At 34.0% G+C, this 17988-nt stretch overlaps 1 protein-coding gene across 4 annotated transcripts in view; it reads left to right on the plus strand.

Annotated features, from left to right (window-relative positions):
• The window catches only part of TNPO1 (transportin 1), a 97576-nt gene extending 80132 nt beyond the window's left edge, over positions 1-17444 (plus strand). For 2 of the 4 annotated variants that reach the window (XM_023257308.2, XM_023257302.2), the window contains exons 19-25: positions 1024-1122; positions 1333-1428; positions 4280-4355; positions 5236-5335; positions 7957-8031; positions 9288-9430; positions 11690-17444. In XM_023257308.2, coding sequence (XP_023113076.1) covers positions 1024-1122; positions 1333-1428; positions 4280-4355; positions 5236-5335; positions 7957-8031; positions 9288-9395 — 554 coding nt within the window. In that variant the 3' untranslated portion in view covers positions 9396-9430; positions 11690-17444. The remainder of the gene's footprint in view (positions 1-1023; positions 1123-1332; positions 1429-4279; positions 4356-5235; positions 5336-7956; positions 8032-9287; positions 9431-11689) is intronic. The other 2 variants (XR_006600790.1, XM_045061945.1) reach the window with 2 other exon arrangements.
• The last annotated feature ends 544 nt before the right edge of the window (positions 17445-17988 follow it).

A 17988-nucleotide genomic window follows, 5' to 3' on the forward strand; every position in this document is an offset into this window, starting at 1 on the left:
TGATATCTAGTAGGTAGAGGCAAATGATGTTGATAAACATCATACAATGCATGATACAGTGCCCTGCCCCTCACCAGCCCCTCACCCCTGCCACGACCCCTCCCACCCCTTGCCCCACAGCAGAATGATCTGGACCAAATGATTGGTATTACTGAGATTTAGAAACGCTGTCTCAAATCCATGAGTTTATTGGGGGTTTAAAAAAAGGATGATACTCTAATTCTTCATTTAATAGTGAGAATATGGACATAGAGTCCTTTTTCATACCGGTATATTTATTACCGAGAGATAAAAACCTTATAGGGGAGGCAGGATAATTACTTGATTCTTTCTCTTTGTTTACCAGTTTTCAAAATAATGAATTGATTCCCAGCATCTTCCACAGGTATCTATATTGTGTTTCAGAGTTTAGTTTTTGTTTGTGTTTGGTTCTTTTTTGAGTGTCAGTATGAATTCATGATGCTCAAATTGTCCTACCACTGGCAGTGGGAGCTTAATCAGATGGGCTCCTTAGTCCTTCCTGGTATGACAAAATAGTCCAGGCTTGTTTTGTACATTTCCTGCCTTCAGCCTGCCATGAGATGTTTTCTCTGATAGCCTTTATTCCTTTCAGTGGAAAATGATATTTAGAGACTATAATCTGAGCACTAGTAAAAGTTAGTTTAAAAGCCAAAACCATTGATGTAAAGAAAAAAAAAAATTTGTGTGTGTGAAAAATGAACTTTGAAGAAAGCTGTATCCTGTTTTCCTCATTTTTAATTTGAATTTTCTGTCTCATGATGAGAGATTTCTTGACCAGCTCTTTTTTTAATAATATCGCAAACAGACCAAAACTTCTGTTTCCTCTTCTACTTCATAGAAAGTTCAATGCCCCTTTCACTTTCTTAAAATAAATGCTCTCCATACCTTTTAGAAATTATTTCTTGCCTAGATTTCAGTTTCCACCTAGTAGATTTCCTTTAAAGCACAGTACACTACTGTTGAGAAGTTTACTACATAGTTGTTAAAAAATTTTTTTTCTAGCTGATTTCATGCCTATACTGGGAACCAACCTAAATCCAGAGTTCATTTCAGTCTGCAATAATGCCACATGGGCAATTGGAGAAATCTCCATTCAAATGGGTAAGATCTTTTTCCCCTTTAAGCACTGTATAAATTGTTAGATGCCTTAGTGTATTTAGAATTGTTTTTTCTTTATAATTTAAATGAATTTTATATACATATATTTATTATTAACTTGTGTCACAGTGAATAGAGGGAGCAAAGTATTTTCCATTGATATTTTAACATTCAAATTTTTCTTTTTTGTTTTCTCTTTTGGGGATGATTTAGGTATAGAGATGCAGCCTTATATTCCTATGGTGTTGCACCAGCTTGTAGAAATCATTAACAGACCCAACACACCAAAGACGTTGTTAGAGAATACAGGTACCATATGACTGAACTGTTATGGTGAAGAGAAAATTATTTGCCTTTAAGGTTAAGATGCGTAGAGAAACCAAAGCAAAGCTAGCTTTAGAAACCCAGCTTATTAGTAAGAGCTATTTTAGATTCTCCGTAATGATACGTACTGTTTTAACTGTATTCCATAACCAGTTTTCAGAGACTTTGAAAAACACTTCTCTCCTATTCTGTGTGTTTAATACTCCCTAAAATGGACCCCAGCTAAAATAACTACTGAACAGTATGAATTTTAATTTTACATTAATTCAGAGAGTAACTGGCAGCTGGGAAGTAATTTTTCTTTTTAATCTATAAAAATGTGGCCAAAAATATCCTTCACTGTAGTAGTGGATAACTGGTTAACAATGGCATGTGTATTTTGTATTTTATTGTATACTTTCCTTCAAATTGAGAACTTAGGCAGTACCTTGTAGGATTTTTATTCAGGAGGCTTGTTTCTCTTTTGCATTTATAGAGAGCATGTTGATACTAAAGAGTACCTTCCATACTATAGAACACATTTCTGGGTGACTTTTTTTTCCCACCCTCCCTAATTTTTGCTAATAGTGATAAAAGGTGTAAATTTTATTTTCAATCAGGCACATCCTTTTCTTTTATATACCTAAGATAATTTGAATAAATATAGCCAGTGAGGGTTTTACCGAAATACTGGACAAAGATTAAAATAAGGTTTTCTAAATAAGGAAATTTGTTTTCAAAGGCATTTTAACTTTATATGTTTTAATTATAGAAAGCTTATATTTTAATGTGATGAAAATTGATATGTTTATTGGTATGGAAGGAAATCTTTCAATTATGAAACAGTTTATATAGCTGTTTGGCTGTATGGGTACTGTTTATTTTATAAAGCGAATTAGATTTTTCTTGCTGTAAAGTACAAAAATGTATGTATTAGGATGGTTATGAAATCTTGTCGGGTTTTTATCTTTAGAATGCAGTACCTATACATGACATTCAGATTTGGAACACTTACCATTATAAAATTACTGTTGAACCTAAAGAAACTTCCTATTTATTTTTAAATGTGAATGCATAACAGCAAATAAATGTTGAATGTAATGTATATTAAAGTTTCTTGTGGGATATCAGCTTGTGAATTTGTTACAGCTCCATTTACAAATTGGCTTTATTATAAGTTTATGTTCTAAGTATGATTCTACTCTAAGTAAACCAAAAAGTAGTTGATTATGCTCATCAAGTTGATAGCTTAAATTGATAAGAGATTCAGTGGATTCATTTTATCACAAATGGCTGCAGAAAATGTTTCCATTATTCCTTATCCAAAGGGCAGGGGCTAATTATTAAAACCACTGTCAATGACTGAGGTCAATAGATTTTAGCAATTTAATTACCATTTTCTTAATATTTCATAAAGCCAATTCCTTAGTGTATGCCGTTATTTGCTCTTTTTCCAATTAGTATATCCTACACTGAACTTTCTCAATGGACCATCATCTGCTTTATCGCATGTTTCATTGGATCGTTCATACTTGCCTGTTTAATGAGAATGTTGCATAGTTTGTGTCTTTTGAACATAGGTTTTCTTTCTCTTGCTTCATTATGAATCTGCTGGATTTTAGTATTATCTGTGTAGTTTGCTTCAAGTAATCCTTAAACATTTTTCTTTACCCCCCCCCCCACCCTTTTTTTATGAAAGGTTAACCTGTAAGTTTTTGAGAGAACACCATTAAAGCACCTTATGGTTTGTTTTCTGTTTGTATTTTTTTTCCCGTTGTGTATAAATGTATTTATATGTATGTACCTTTGAATTGCAGAATGCAGTTCTGAGTTGCACTTCTTTTAGCTCTTTGTAAGTTTAAGGACTTCCTGAATTTTGATGGTGAATGTTTGAGTAATTCCCACTTCGAAATTTTTTTTTTCAGTAAAATATTAGCATGTAATCAGTATGATGTCTTATCTATTTTGTGCTATTGCCTTTTATAGCAAAGACAGATTATTTGTTTATTCCTTTTGTCCACATATCACCTCATTACAGTGGACTATCAATTTCCTTCCTGTCAAATACGGTTTGAAAATAGTGGGCTATTATCTGAGTTACCATTATCACCATCAGAGGATTATTGGAATGGGATTTGACACAACACAGCAGTTTTCCAATTCCTTCATTTAGTGCATTACTGCAAAACCTAAAATTTGACCATTGATTTGAAATTACGCAATATGGCAATTTGCTATCAGTCCACTGGTTTTAGAAATCTTAACAGACAAAAAAATCTACCTAAATTGGAATTAAGTTCCTCGATTTTCAAAGATTGGAAATCACTTATTTAAAAAGACATAGAGAAGTAAAGAAATTTTAACTGGTTTAACTTCTGAGAACTGTGTTTGAGTGAACAATTCAGAAATGTAATCTTTCACATTTACTAATATTTCTTGGGGGAAAAAACATAGATTTCATTATTAAATTCTGAAATTTCAACTGGCCTTGAATGGAGAATCTCTAAATCCATCTATTTAATCGCTCATCTTTTTATTAACAGAATGTCTTCACACTTGATTGAGCGAGAAAAGCAATTCATCCTGGTTTTTGGTGTTCTCTCAATCTTTAAAGTTTTTTTTAATTCCTTTCGTTTTCCTTTTTCCAAGAGTATGCCATATATGTTGCTGCCCCTTACTTTAGGGGGTGGTAATAAACAGCACTGGTGAAATCTTATGTTTATTATCATACACAAATTCTGTTGGTTTCTGTTTCTGAGTTATTTGTTGTTTTTTCTTTATTTTTTCTCCTTCCCCCTCATTTGCTCATGTCTTGGTTGGCGTTTGGTGGTGTATAACCGTGATTGCGTTACCTTAGCAATAACAATTGGTCGTCTTGGTTACGTTTGTCCTCAAGAGGTGGCCCCCATGCTACAGCAGTTTATAAGACCCTGGTGTGTATTATTCAATCTTTTTTTTTTAATTCATTTTTCTTCACTCTTTCTTTCTCTTTCTATCTCACTTTTAGATATATTTTCAGTTGGTTACAAAAATCACAATCCTTAATCATTGCCAACCATGTGACTAATCTTGTCCTATCAGGTTTGTGAGGTTTTTCAGTAGCATCGTCATGTATATTTATTTTTATGTTGTGGCTAACGACTAATTGATGCATGGGATAAGATTGTCACATGCTTGCTGTGTTAAAAAGCTTGATTATACATGAAAAGCATTTAAATATCCACCAGTAAAATAAAGATGCATGCAAATTCTATAAATTTAGGTTTTTGCATTGTTTCTTTTTTAGAATTAATTTGAAAACTTGGATTGCATTAAGAAATACATGTTTAAATTACGTTATGTATAAAAACCTTATTTGCTTGTTAATGTTAAAGATAAACATCTACACCATAAGTTGTATAATAATAGTTTATATTGTGGCAGTATATCCTATGTTCTGCTTCTTTCGATTGATAATCTTTCAATTCAAGTCATTTTTAGTAGTGTTTAATGGAATACAAGTCATAATACAGTTTTAAAAATTAATAATTTACTCTTGGCTCACCCTCCTTAATAGTTAAACGGGGGATTAAAAACCAACTGTCCATTTTATAGATGCAATCTATTAATAAGAAAATGTGAATTTCGAGGTTTCCACTATACTGAGATTAGATGGGCCCAACATGCAGGAAGTATGAGAAACTTAAACTTTATGAAAATTCTTTGAATATAAACATTATACTGTGCTGCTTATTCCATTAAATACTGTCCATTAGTATTGTGATTGAACCTGCTTTTTACTTAAATGCTAAACTCAATTCTATAATTTAATAGGTGCACTTCTCTGAGAAACATAAGGGACAATGAGGAAAAGGATTCAGCATTTCGTGGGATTTGTACCATGATCAGTGTGAATCCCAGTGGAGTAATCCAAGTAAGATGTTCATAAAGATTTTTTAACTTTTAATATTCTGAGTAATGAAACTTTTTAAAGGGTCACCTGTTTTAAAGCTTTAAATCATGAAAACATACCATATATTACATATATTTTCAAAGGTACTAAAAACAAATTATGTTTTTAAAAAGATGTGTTATTTCTTAATATCTTGAAATGGTAATGCTTGTTTGTGATTTCTTAAATCTTTTTTTTATGAAATAAATAGATTGAGGTAATAAAGTCAGATTCTTGTCTCAAATTAAGCCAAAGCGTCTTTCATCTACATCCACTTTGTACGTGCCTCCTATCATTGAATATCAGTTTGTTGAGTTTGCAGATACCTACCCTTAACAGTGACCCAAATAGTTTAGGTTACTCTTTCTTAAGAGTAGGTTACTCTTTCTGTTATTTAGAATTAAACTTAGAAATTCAGTAGTGAACAAAAGAGAATAGTGAATTAGCCATTAAAACTGCTTTAACTTGGAGAGCTTATGATTTATTCATCGTTATTTTGTTTCTTATCTTAGTTTTATATAATATCTAGATATTTTTAGCATTTAAAAAAATTATTTGGCAAAGTATAAGATATGAGTCTGATAACTTCGGGACCCAAGTGTCAATTTGCAAGACACAAAACAGGAATGTGTTGATTGACACCACGTGTATGAAATTAACAAAATGCAGGCTGTAGAATTCTAGGTTAAGTATCCCAGGTTCCTCAACAGATGAATTGTAAGGAAAAGTATGGGAGGGGTTTTCAAGAAAATACCCTTTCATTTCCAAGAGATAACATGCTTTGAACATCTTTTAATTAACACTTTTTGATATTTCCTGTCTTCTGTTAATGACTGTTGTTTGTTAGTTCAAGTTTAGAAACATTATGTGAATTACAAGTTTATAAGATTCAAATTGATATAGGTGATCAGCATTGAAAAGTTAGAAATGGAAAAAATCTTTTGACTAATTTCTCATAAAACAATAACCTAGTATTAAAATAAGCCTGTACTATTTTTGGAAATGGTCCCTACTTACAAAATAACCTCCTGGCATTAAGTTTCTGGTTATTTTTTTGTTTTTTGGGGTTTTTCCCCTCAATACCAAAGAACTTTATGTCATCTTTAATGTGTTTAGAGTTATATGATGTATACTACATTACAAAGAAACATTTTCCCATCAGAATTTTGTTGTTTTTGTTTGGTTTTGAATTCACATTTTAAGCCCTTAAAACTAACACATACGTATGTGGTCATGAAATCACTGCCAGTTTAAGAGCTGGTAGAAATCTCTGTTTTTTACATTCTTCACTTATATGTGGTTAAAAGAAAATATCTTAAGGTTTATTTTTTATGTTTAAATTTTTAACAGAGTGATATTTGGAAGACAAGGAATCATAATTCTAATAAAACAGATCCTCAGGCACATGGAATTTTATTTGCTTAAATATGTGTTTTATGCACATATTTCAGTCGGTAAATTTTGAAATTTAAGAAAGTGCCCTGAATTTAATAGAATTTTTTTTTTTTCAACGTTTATTTATTTTTGGGACAGAGAGAGACAGAGCATGAACGGGGGAGGGGCAGAGAGAGAGGGAGACACAGAATCGGAAACAGGCTCCAGGCTCTGAGCCATCAGCCCAGAGCCCGACGCAGGGCTCGAACTCACAGACCGCGAGATCGTGACCTGGCTGAAGTCGGACGCTTAACTGACTGCGCCACCCAGGCGCCCCAATAGCAGAATTTTAAATAGTTGACATCAGAACATAAGCAATATCTTAAATGCTGTATATTGAACTGCTGTTGAAGTATGCTAGTCAAGATTGAAAAATACTTAAATGAAACATTTAAAGCCTATACCTTTTGTCACCTTGTTTTCATAGTGAGAATAACCCAATTATCTTTCAAATAATAGAGCATTGGATATTCTTTTTTGCTTGGGTTGGGTTAGGTTGGATTGGGTATTATAACTTGATATATAATTCGTTTTTCTTCTAACTTTTGGTCATTTTAAGTTTCGACCTGAAGTTTAGATCTGTTAATTCCTATACTCCCAAGCTTATTTGGCTTCTACTTAGCTAGCTTTAAATTATTTCTAGGCCAGTCAGAATTGTAAGATTATTGAATTTATGTATTTCCCTTTTTTTTTTTTTTTACTCCAGTTTATTTATTTATTTTGAGAGAGAGGGAGAGAGAATCCTAAGCAGGCTGCACATTGTCCATGCAGAGCCTAGTGTAGGACTCAATCACATGAACCGTGAGGTTATGACCTGAGCCTAAATCGAGTTGGATGCTTAACTGACTGAGCCATCCAGGCACCCCAATTTATATATTTAATTCATTGAATGAAGGTTTTTAGAACTGGTGTTCATTTAATATTTTCAGTCCATTGTTGATGCTCATTAGACTGGGGTTTTGGAATAGGAAATCTAATACAAAGGGCCATTACATTCCAATATAAACTGAATGAGTAGAGGTTCCTCGATGGTGGAATAATAGGGATATCCATTAAGTAATCCTTTATAATTCCTTATAAAAAAACTTGAGGTAGGATTTGGTCGTGATAGGTATGTTTTGCTGTGTTTGACAAATAACAATCTAAGATGTGTTTCCTGCTTGTTACAGGATTTTATATTTTTTTGTGATGCTGTTGCATCGTGGATTAACCCAAAAGATGATCTGAGAGACATGTTCTGTAAGGTAAGGTAACTAAAAAGTTTTTATGGTAGATACCTTGGGACTGTTACAATCCTGGTTGGAAAGTGTAAATTACTTTTATATTTCATATGAAACTTGGACTCTTTGAATCCGTATTGATTGGTAGACCATATAACCTTTGGTCTTGGCAAAAAAGTTGGCTTGATCTTTTCTTAAGGTATAGCAGTGACTCAATAGAGTACACACTTCAAAAATATTTTCTGAAGCATTACCACTGATTTCATGTGGTCCCCCTATCCCACCTGTACAAAACAGCATATATTTTCAAAGATGACTGACTGAGATTTGAAGTATAAACTGTTGAACAAAGTAAATTTTAAGTGTTTTACACAGGGATTAAATCTATATAGTTGTTCTGGTAGTGTCCCTCTGGATCAACTCCAGTCAGTACTCAACCATTAACAAAATAAGAAATACAGTGTTACACATTTGAATCACCTATTACTGAAATTAGTGAACTGTGGTTGCAGATGTGAACCCAAAAATTTATATATTTTCAATTTGAAAAAACTTAATGTGCATAGGAATTTTATCCCTTGATTGAGTTCTGTACTTTCTTGTATTAGGTCAGAGTTTATTTAGTATATATCTCTTACTAGGTCACTTGCTGAATTCTATCTAAACTTTCCAAAGCCAAATTTATGTGGTGCTTTTATTTTTTATTATTTTTTTTTCAACGTTTTTATTTATTTTTGGGACAGAGAGAGACAGAGCATGAACGGGCGAGGGGCAGAGAGAGAGGGAGACACAGAATCGGAAACAGGCTCCAGGCTCTGAGCCATCAGCCCCAGAGCCTGACGCGGGGCTCGAACTCACGGACCGCGAGATCGTGACCTGGCCGAAGTCGGACGCTTAACCGACTGCGCCACCCAGGCGCCCCTTTTTATTATTTTTTTAATGTTTATTTGAGAGACAGAGACAGCGGGAATGGGGAAGGGGCAGAGAGAGATTGAGAGAGAGAGAGAGAGACAATCTGAAGCAGGCTCCAGGCTGTGAGCTGTCAGCACAGAGCCCAACATGGGGCTCAAACTCAGAAACTGTGAGAGATCATGACCTGAGCTGAAGTCGGGTGCTTAACCGACTGAGCCACCCAGGTGCCCCTTTTATGAGGTGCTTTTAGACAGGATACACCAACAAAGTTTGAGAATCACTGCTTTAAAATGGATAAAATTTTTTAAAAAGATTGGAGTTTTTCTCTTGTTAGTGATAAATTAATGATTCTTTTTCACTTTTTGCAGATCCTTCATGGATTTAAAAATCAAGTTGGGGATGAAAATTGGAGGCGTTTCTCTGACCAGTTTCCGCTTCCCTTAAAAGAGCGTCTTGCAGCTTTTTATGGTGTTTAATCTCATACACTTAAGCTGCAGTCCCATAATTAGGGGTAAGTTGTAAGAAGTTTTGAGTTTTTCAGGGTGAAGAAACTTAGGTCTGCAATCTAAACCTACTGAGTGAAATTAAAGCTATATGTTTTTCTACAGAGGTTGAGTAAAACATTCTTAAGCTATATTAGACTTGAAATTTAAAATCCTTAAGGCTAGAGAATTTTTTTTTTTAACTGACAAGCAAGGGTTAACAAAATGCATGATTTTACTTTCAGTCCTGAGTAGAAGGAAATCTAAGTTGGTATGCTAGTTAGACTACTCGACATAGTAATCCTTCTTAAATTTTTTGCCCTGTAAGAATTCTCCCCACATTCACTTTGGCACAGGGTAGAAATGATTTTGAAGTATGAATTTATCGTCTGTGATATATGAAGGACTTCTGTGGTTGTGAGCTTCAGGGAAAAGCCCACTAGAATTGGAACTAGTGTAGGGCTCAGTAGATAGGAATATTTAATATTCATTTTTCAAGGTTGTATTTTACGGAGCACCTGCCATGTGACCAGCACTGTTTTAAAATGGACAATGGAAGAGTGTATTTCGCTTTGGGGTGGTAGAGGGGTAAGTCCATTTGGACTCTTGTTCCTCGAGTTTTTCTTTACTTATGTAGAACTAATAATCCTGATCTCTTAGCTTCAGTTCCATCATTGAGTTATTTTGAAGATTAAATAGTAAACTGTATGCGATGCCAGAACTTAGTGTATATTGCTTAACACACTAAGTTGGCTCAGTAAATGTTAGGAATATGGACCAGTACAGGGAACGAGAATACCCTTCTTTAGGTGTTGAACATGAACTGAGACATATTTGACTGGAGGGCCAAGGAGTATACTCACTGGTGTCCAGAAGATGTCCACCAACTTCAGTCACCTTTTCTGTTGGGAGTTTTTGTCGACTTGCTTGTTTACTTTGAACTAGATTTTAAACCTGGAAAGATTTCAGCTTCCAAGTTGTCAAAGCTGCAGGGCAGTAGAAATGGACTTGTAGTCTCTGGAATATCTCAGAGCCCTGTATGCATCTTATCCCCCTGTAGTTTTGAGTCCTTGGGGCTATTTTGTGGCTTTAGCATTTTGGAAAAGTGTGTAATTCACTTTATGTTAAATCGTGAAAATGTAATAGATGAGAATGATTCTTAACATCAAGGGTTGAAAAATAGAACAGTGAGCTGAATCTTTAGCAAAGACTTTTCAGATTTAATATCTTCTGTGATCTCTGTCCTGTCACCAATTAGGAATTAACTGAGTTGATTTACTCTAAGACGATGTATGACGAAAGTATTCGTTATCTAATTAGAGATAAAAGTGGATCAGTATCTTTATTCCTGCCTTTTTTATAATGTTCCCTTTTTTCAGAGGCAGAGAAAAGGTGTTGCATGTACTTCTCCACAGATGGGCTAATCACACCCTGAATTTACATCAGTCTTCATAATAAATGTCCAGTGTTTGGTACGAGTGGTTAGTAGATTTTTGTTGTGAAGACCACTGTCAGGCACTGGTTACAATCTCCTAGGAATCTGTTTTATTTCTCAATGTGCTTATCGTTAAAACTGCTAGTGTCTTTAATAGGAAAATCAAGAGGTCTGAGAACATAGGAAATGACTGAGCAGGATAGGGCCCGAAGAATTATTAATAAGGAACATCAAAGAGGCAGGTGTTAAAACTTACTTTCTGGTATTTGCTGAATATAGTAACCTTAGTACAGTTCAAACACCATTAGGGCCTCCTAAGCTAAAACATCAGACAACCAAAAATAAGTAATTCTTCTTTATTTTTTCATGGATTGGATTTTCATGTGCATAATATTGGGCATAGTGGCCCCCAAAAAAGATCATGTATTCATTCTCACTGAGGAAAGAATTATTTTAAAGCAAGTGTTATTTGACTTTGAAGAAGGTAAGGCAACTTGTTACATGTGGAATAACCGATTCCCATTGGGGCCCATTGTGCAAAGGGGGTTAAAGAATTAGATTGATAGCATCCTACAAGATGTCCATCTAAATTTCATCTATATAAGGTGTTCCACACCTCTCTGCATGTCTTCAGCTTGGTGTCACTTCTCATACCTGATGCAGATGACAGTTGAAAGCCATAGGAGAAGGCAGTGACATGGGTTATCATTGACTACTGGCATGATCTTAGACAATTTATCGTGTTTGTCATTTTCTGTAGTTAGAAGTAGCGCTCTCACTTGATTAGTTATGTGTTTCACTGGCTTTAAGAGAAACAGTTGTTAAAATATAAAATTGTTTTCTTTTCTTATAGGTCCTTCAGTCTTGGAGACTATGAGGGAGCCTCTGCACCCAGGGAAAATGTTACCCTTTACAGGGGGGAAGGGTAAACCAGTAGGGAATACAGTACAATCCCAACCCTACTGGGAGGGGCGGGAGGGAGGTGTTGCCGTCACTGTATTAAGTCGATGTTGGGAAACGTTTTAACATCTGGAGCCTTTGTGGGTGGAAATCTGTCTCCAATTACAACTCCGCACTGGATGTGAAGAAGCAAAAACAAAAAACAAAACAAAACAAACAAACAAAAAAAAACCTATTCAGTCTACTCACAAAACAGTACATCCTGGAATATTATGGGGAATTGTACCAAAACAAGAACCACATAAATGATGCATAGGGATAAGAAAGAGGAAAAATTCTATAGCGCACAATAAAGGAAACCTAAGAATGGGGTTACAAACAGTAAAGAAGCTTTTTTTTTTTTTCTTAATTTAAAGATTTTTATAAATTTTCCCACATGATGGGGCCTTGTTTTTGCATGCTGATGAAGAACTACACAAATGAAGCTAATAGAATTAAAATCAGCTTGCCTACCCATAGTAGAAGCAGGTTCTTGGAAGTTACAATTTAAGGTACCCCAAAAAAGTTGGAAATAAAACCAAGCAAATTTAAACAATGAAGCACCCTGTGAAATGCCAAATGAGTCACTCCTTTTACCTTTGTGGGATGGGCAGGGAGGGAGGAATAAATGGGGTTGGGCATATCAGACTAAAGATTGACATCTTGATTTTGCATTAAAACATTAATGTAGTGGATATAATTTGATGGTTGTACTTCATTAGATTTAATTTCTAGGCCAAGACGTTCTTTTTAAAGTGCAGTTTAAGGTTCAGGCATGCATTCTGGCTCATAGTGATTGAAAGTACTTTAAATTAGTGGGGAAGTAGCATGCTTGCATCACATAGAGTGAGATTGGTATTCATTTACCTCTGGTGCGCCAGTGTGTGTTGCAGTTTACCAATTCAATATAGCCCTGCATTTAAAATTCCTTTTTAAGATTTGTGGATTTTTTATTTTTATTAAGAATATAGATATAAAGTACTGTAGTTTACAGCTAGGCCTTGAAATATCTTTTTAGGATCTTGTTAGGAGTAAGATTGATATTGTATTGTGTGTAACCTGCACAATGTGGAAAGCTGATATACCTGTGCAAAATCTTTGCCTCCGTGCTGTCAGTGTGATGTGCTTTCTGCATGGTTATATACTACTAGTGATTTTATCAAAACTTCTAAAACATAAAATACATGGTAAAAGATCTGTAAGAGGCTGCATAAATGTTAGTTGGCACATAAAGACAATTGTAGAAGTTGAAGACATGATTGCTATATCTCAATGTTTATTCCCACTCAACATATTGCCTTCTAAGCTTTCTTTTTTTGTTCAAAGCATGATCTTAAAGATGTTTAAGTTAATGGATGTAATGCAGGGTTCCTACACTGTATTGGCGCATGTTGGTGGCCCTCTGTGCCCTAGACAGATGCACACAGGGTGCAAGTAAAAAGCTACAGAGTGAAAGTTGGTTTGGATCCTCTTCATTTCATTTGTTTAGCTTTTCTGTTATTTTTCTCTACTTACATGTATTCCTGTGAATAAATCCTTGTTAAGTTAACCCTTTACTTTTCCTTCCATGTGTATTTTCTTATATACTGTGAATGTGAAAACCTAACTGGTACACTTGATCTTGTGTCCATATGAAAGTGCAAGTCTTTATTAATTTGGATTGCCTGAACAGTGTATCCCATGATGATGAAGGAAAATGGAGAGATTTTTCTTTTTAACTCTGCTGGTCAGAGATGAAGCCACACCTTTCCATTTTTCAATGCTGCATATTTAATCTGCAACAAAAATGTTAAGCCATAACAACCTTTTTATATTTTAGTTTGTCACCTTTGCATTGCAGAATAAATCCTGAATAACCATTTTTATAAGCAGTTGCTCCTCTTTGCATGGTTCTGTTCTTCTAAAGGTGTTGAATGATACAGCCATTGCACTGAAGTTTGAGCTGTATGCGTGTGAATTTAAAAATACCGTTTCAAACAACTTCAAATGCATGGTAGCATGCAGAAAGGTTTTTGTTACTGTGTGTGTGTGTGTATGTGTGTGTGCGCGCGTGTGTGTGTATATGTGTGTATTTTTTTAAACATGTTCTTTCACCTTTTTCCCTCTACTTTGGCTTTGCAAATTTCAGTCTGTAGAGCCCAAAATTAAGTCCTATTTTACAAATGTCCAGTTTGTTTTTTTATTTTTTTTTTTTAATTATAAAGTTGGATCCAAAGGGTATGTAGCATTTTGCTTTCTAGTACCTTGCTTCATTGGGAGCTCCAATTTTGCTTCAGTCTTCAAAACCTGATTAGTATAGCCATTTTATCCTTAAATCCTAGTGACACTCTGTAGTTTGTCAAATACTTCTTAGAATTTAGTGTTGGAGATATTTTAGTATTCTGGAAGAAGTAAAATATAGATTGAAAGAAATGGCAAAATTCTTCCCTAAACACTTTAAAACAAACCTATAGAAACAACCCTCAGTAAAATTATCTGGACCTGTGATTGACGGTTCCACACTGACTGAAAAGCGATTTGTTACCTCTTTGATTAAAAATTGGTTTTTAATTAAGCAGATATGTAAGATGGAGTGTGCCCATTTTTGTAGTCACTTAACCTGTTTTAAATTTAAAAGAAATTTAATTTAAAAATAGTCAAATTAAGGAAATATGATTGGCAACCTGAGATTGGGTTGGGTTTTTTGTGCTTTTCTGCCCTTGAGGTTATTGTTTCTCCCTAATTTATATTTCAGATACGTAGTATAGCCTAGGAATTTGCAGAAGCCATTTAAGTTCTCTTTTGAGGTAAGCTCTGATTTAGCATTTATTATTCTGATAAAACTTAATACATCATGGGATATATATAAAGCAACTTAATTCTTGTGGTGTAGTCTTAATAGTTTTGAATGTTGACTGAATGTCTATGAAATCGTGTTTGTCTTTGTTACATTCCAGTGTTTCTGCCTCTTGGCATGCTTAAAGCACGGCTTACTTCATCTGCTCCTTCCACACTAAAGTGCTGTTAGTGTGCTCAACTACAGAAATAGCCGCTGCTAAGTGATGTAGATTTTCTACTTGAATATTTTTATGTTGTAGGAACCTCAGGAGGTCAGTGTTTACTGTTTTATATATGCCTTCTTTTTCCTGTTCGAGCTTCTCTCTTTGAAGGATTCTAACAGAACAAAAGCTGCTGATCAACCTAAGTTGGAAACAGAAAGTGTATTTAATATAATTTAAATGCATGTTTGGCAGTTCAGTGTTGTAGTCGGTTCATTAGCAAGTGAACTTAGTGCCACAGAATTCATTTATTCAGGAAAGAATTTTGCTTTTTGTATTGTCTAATCTCTTTAATAACTTCATACCATGTAAAAAAAAAATCACTTTTTTATATTTTTTAGTTGGTTATTTCCCAAATAATCAACATGTAAATAATCTTTAAGAGCCAGTTCTGATGCTTTACATTATTGCTACTTGATTTGTGACGCAAGTTAGGTTTCAGAAGAATAGATTTTAAGACACTTAACCAAGCCATTACATCTTAAAAATGAAAGAAGTAGCATACATTTTGTAATTAACATATTGATAAACACTGTGATTTTTTTTGTTAAGACTTTTTCATTGATCTGAATTGCTTAAATTGCATATATTGTAAAATAGGATCAGATGTATATTTTAAAATAATTTGAACTGACTTTTCCTCTCTTGAAATGCTTTGTCTACTCAGTTATGAAATATTCAGATACAAGTTTTATCTCAGGTGAATACTCTTGTATCCTTTTTGCTTTGGTGACATATGCTATAAAGGTTCATCGTACTTAGTTTGTTTTTTAGTGTATTTCATGAAGAATCTTCGCATTTAGTCAGATTTTCCAATCCTTACTCTAGCAGACTAGGGTGGTATAGATCCCTCCTGGCAAGCCTTTTGCATGCAGGTTTACCTTGAAAGTGAGTTCAATTTGGTCCTCCTTTTCTCCAAACCCTCAAGATAGGAAAAGGGGTTTTTCTGTCCTGTACTGAATTACCCTGCATAGCTGAGATGCCAGAATTAAACTAATTATATCTTAAGCTCTTTAGTCTAAATTTAACTTTAAATCCTTTGCCATAAAGAAAAAAGTGGTTTTTTTGCTTCATATAATTAATCTATATTATTCATATTGAATGTATTAACAGATAACGGTGCAAAAGACATTCTTCCCAAGAGAAGAGTGTACCATGCGTAACTGCAATTTAAATCCTTCTTTAGTAGTACTTTAAAATACAGCTTTGCTTATTGAGTTATTTTTGCAAATATTACAAGGGGGAAAACACTAACTGTTGCTACTAGTACTGTTACTGAAGTGTAGGCATTGAAATCTTAAAAACTAGGGTCTTCAGATTAAGGGATAATCTAGGTGAAAAATCAGATCGATAAAGAGCTGTGTAACAATATCATCTAGTAATAATACCATGCAAGAGCATTGTATACTTACTTAGTAGACTTCATACTGTATTAAATACGGAGATATTTCTAATGCCTCTTAAAATTAAATTTTGCATAAAAGTTTTCATTCACTTGTACACTTTCCAGGTGACTTGTGACGAATTTTTTCAGTCTTAATTTAGACCTTTCCCCCATTGGTATTACTTATATGTAGAGGATTCTTTACCTTTATTCCTAATTCTTATACATGTTAATTTTAAGGTATACATTTAAATTAATAGCAACTGTTTATTGTGATTTGTATCCCAGAATGTATTGTGTTTTTAAAAAAACTGTATGCATGATTTTAAGGGAAGTTAAAATGGTGATTTTTTTTTTCTCACCTCTTGTACATTTTAAAACCAAACCAAATCTTTTTGCCAAGCACTGTATCACTAATTAGGAAAATAGTATTTTCCCTTTTGTTGAAATTTTTGTTCATCTACCATAGAATCCTCTTTTACTATGGCTTGGTATTATGCAGAATTAGCTATTTTGCAAGTCTAATTATCTTCCTCAAAGCCTACTATAACATGGTTAGCCTGTAAGGCAGTGTTTGTCCCCTCCTAATACCAGCCTCATAAAGGGGTTTCGCTGTACTTTCCCCATATTACCTTACTGATGTTTTCCTGTGTGGATATATAACCAAATTAAGATTGGATGATTTCTATGGAGATAATAATTAGACAATACTGTATAATTAATTTTACTTAGTAGATGATCATCTGTGAGAAGAGATGTTTAAACGTGGTTAATGACTTCACTTCATATTATAAAGCAGTTTTACAATTAATATTCATGTTAACATTGGGTGCAATAATTTAGTAGTTTTAGCGTTAGTTATAAATAACTGGATCTTTCTGCTGACAACTTAGGTTGTATGAGTTATGCTTAAAAGCTTTAAATCTGATGTTTCCTGTACCTGCCACACTATGTTAGAATGTGTCCTTCAAATAGATCCTCCTGCAACTTCTCAAACTGTACTAAATTGATATTTCTTGAAGTCTAACTCTGTGCTAACAGATCTTCATTTTAAATAGAATATGGTTTTAATTTTTGATAAGCTGCTGAATTTTAAAGAGAGTTTTTTGGGGCCACCAAATATTTTGGATCATGCAGAGAATATATATTGTACTGTAGTAATTTTGTATTTACATTTGTATGATGTGACATAATAGATGTGAATGTTAATCACTGCTTGACTATGTTAATAAAGTTGTTTAACTATAGATGTTTCACTCTGATTTTTAATGAAAGGAAATGAGCTTTCTTTCCCTCCCTACCCCCCATTTTGGGTCCAGATCAGTCTTGTTGTGTTGTTTTTTGTTGTTTGGGGATTTTTGTTTGTTTCAGGTTTTTTTCTTAGCTTACATATAGTGCACTCTTGTTTGGCAACCATTTTTAAATTGAAGTATTTTTTATTTTTATAGTTCAGTAAAAATATCTGTCCCACATTTTAATTTAACTGCTATTGTTGGTGTATTTTCTAAACAGATTCTAGGTTCAGCTTTTTGTGGACAAGGAGGGAAAAATAGTGCTCTGCAAAAGGAATTGAAAAGATGAAGTCCTGAATAAAACATCGTGAGGATAGATTGCCTGAATGTGTATGGATGTGTGTCCTATTAAGGCGAGATTCCAGGGTTTAGGACTTAGATTGTGGGAGAAAATACTCAAAGGCAGCCTAATTATTGGTCATTCAAGATCCTGATTTGCTGCTATAATCTCAAAGAAACTGTGCCTGAAAGTAAAAACTTTTGGGTTTTTTGGTAAGTC

The sequence above is a fragment of the Felis catus genome, chromosome A1, assembly GCF_018350175.1.
Source record: "Felis catus isolate Fca126 chromosome A1, F.catus_Fca126_mat1.0, whole genome shotgun sequence".
Lineage (NCBI taxonomy): Eukaryota > Metazoa > Chordata > Mammalia > Carnivora > Felidae > Felis > Felis catus.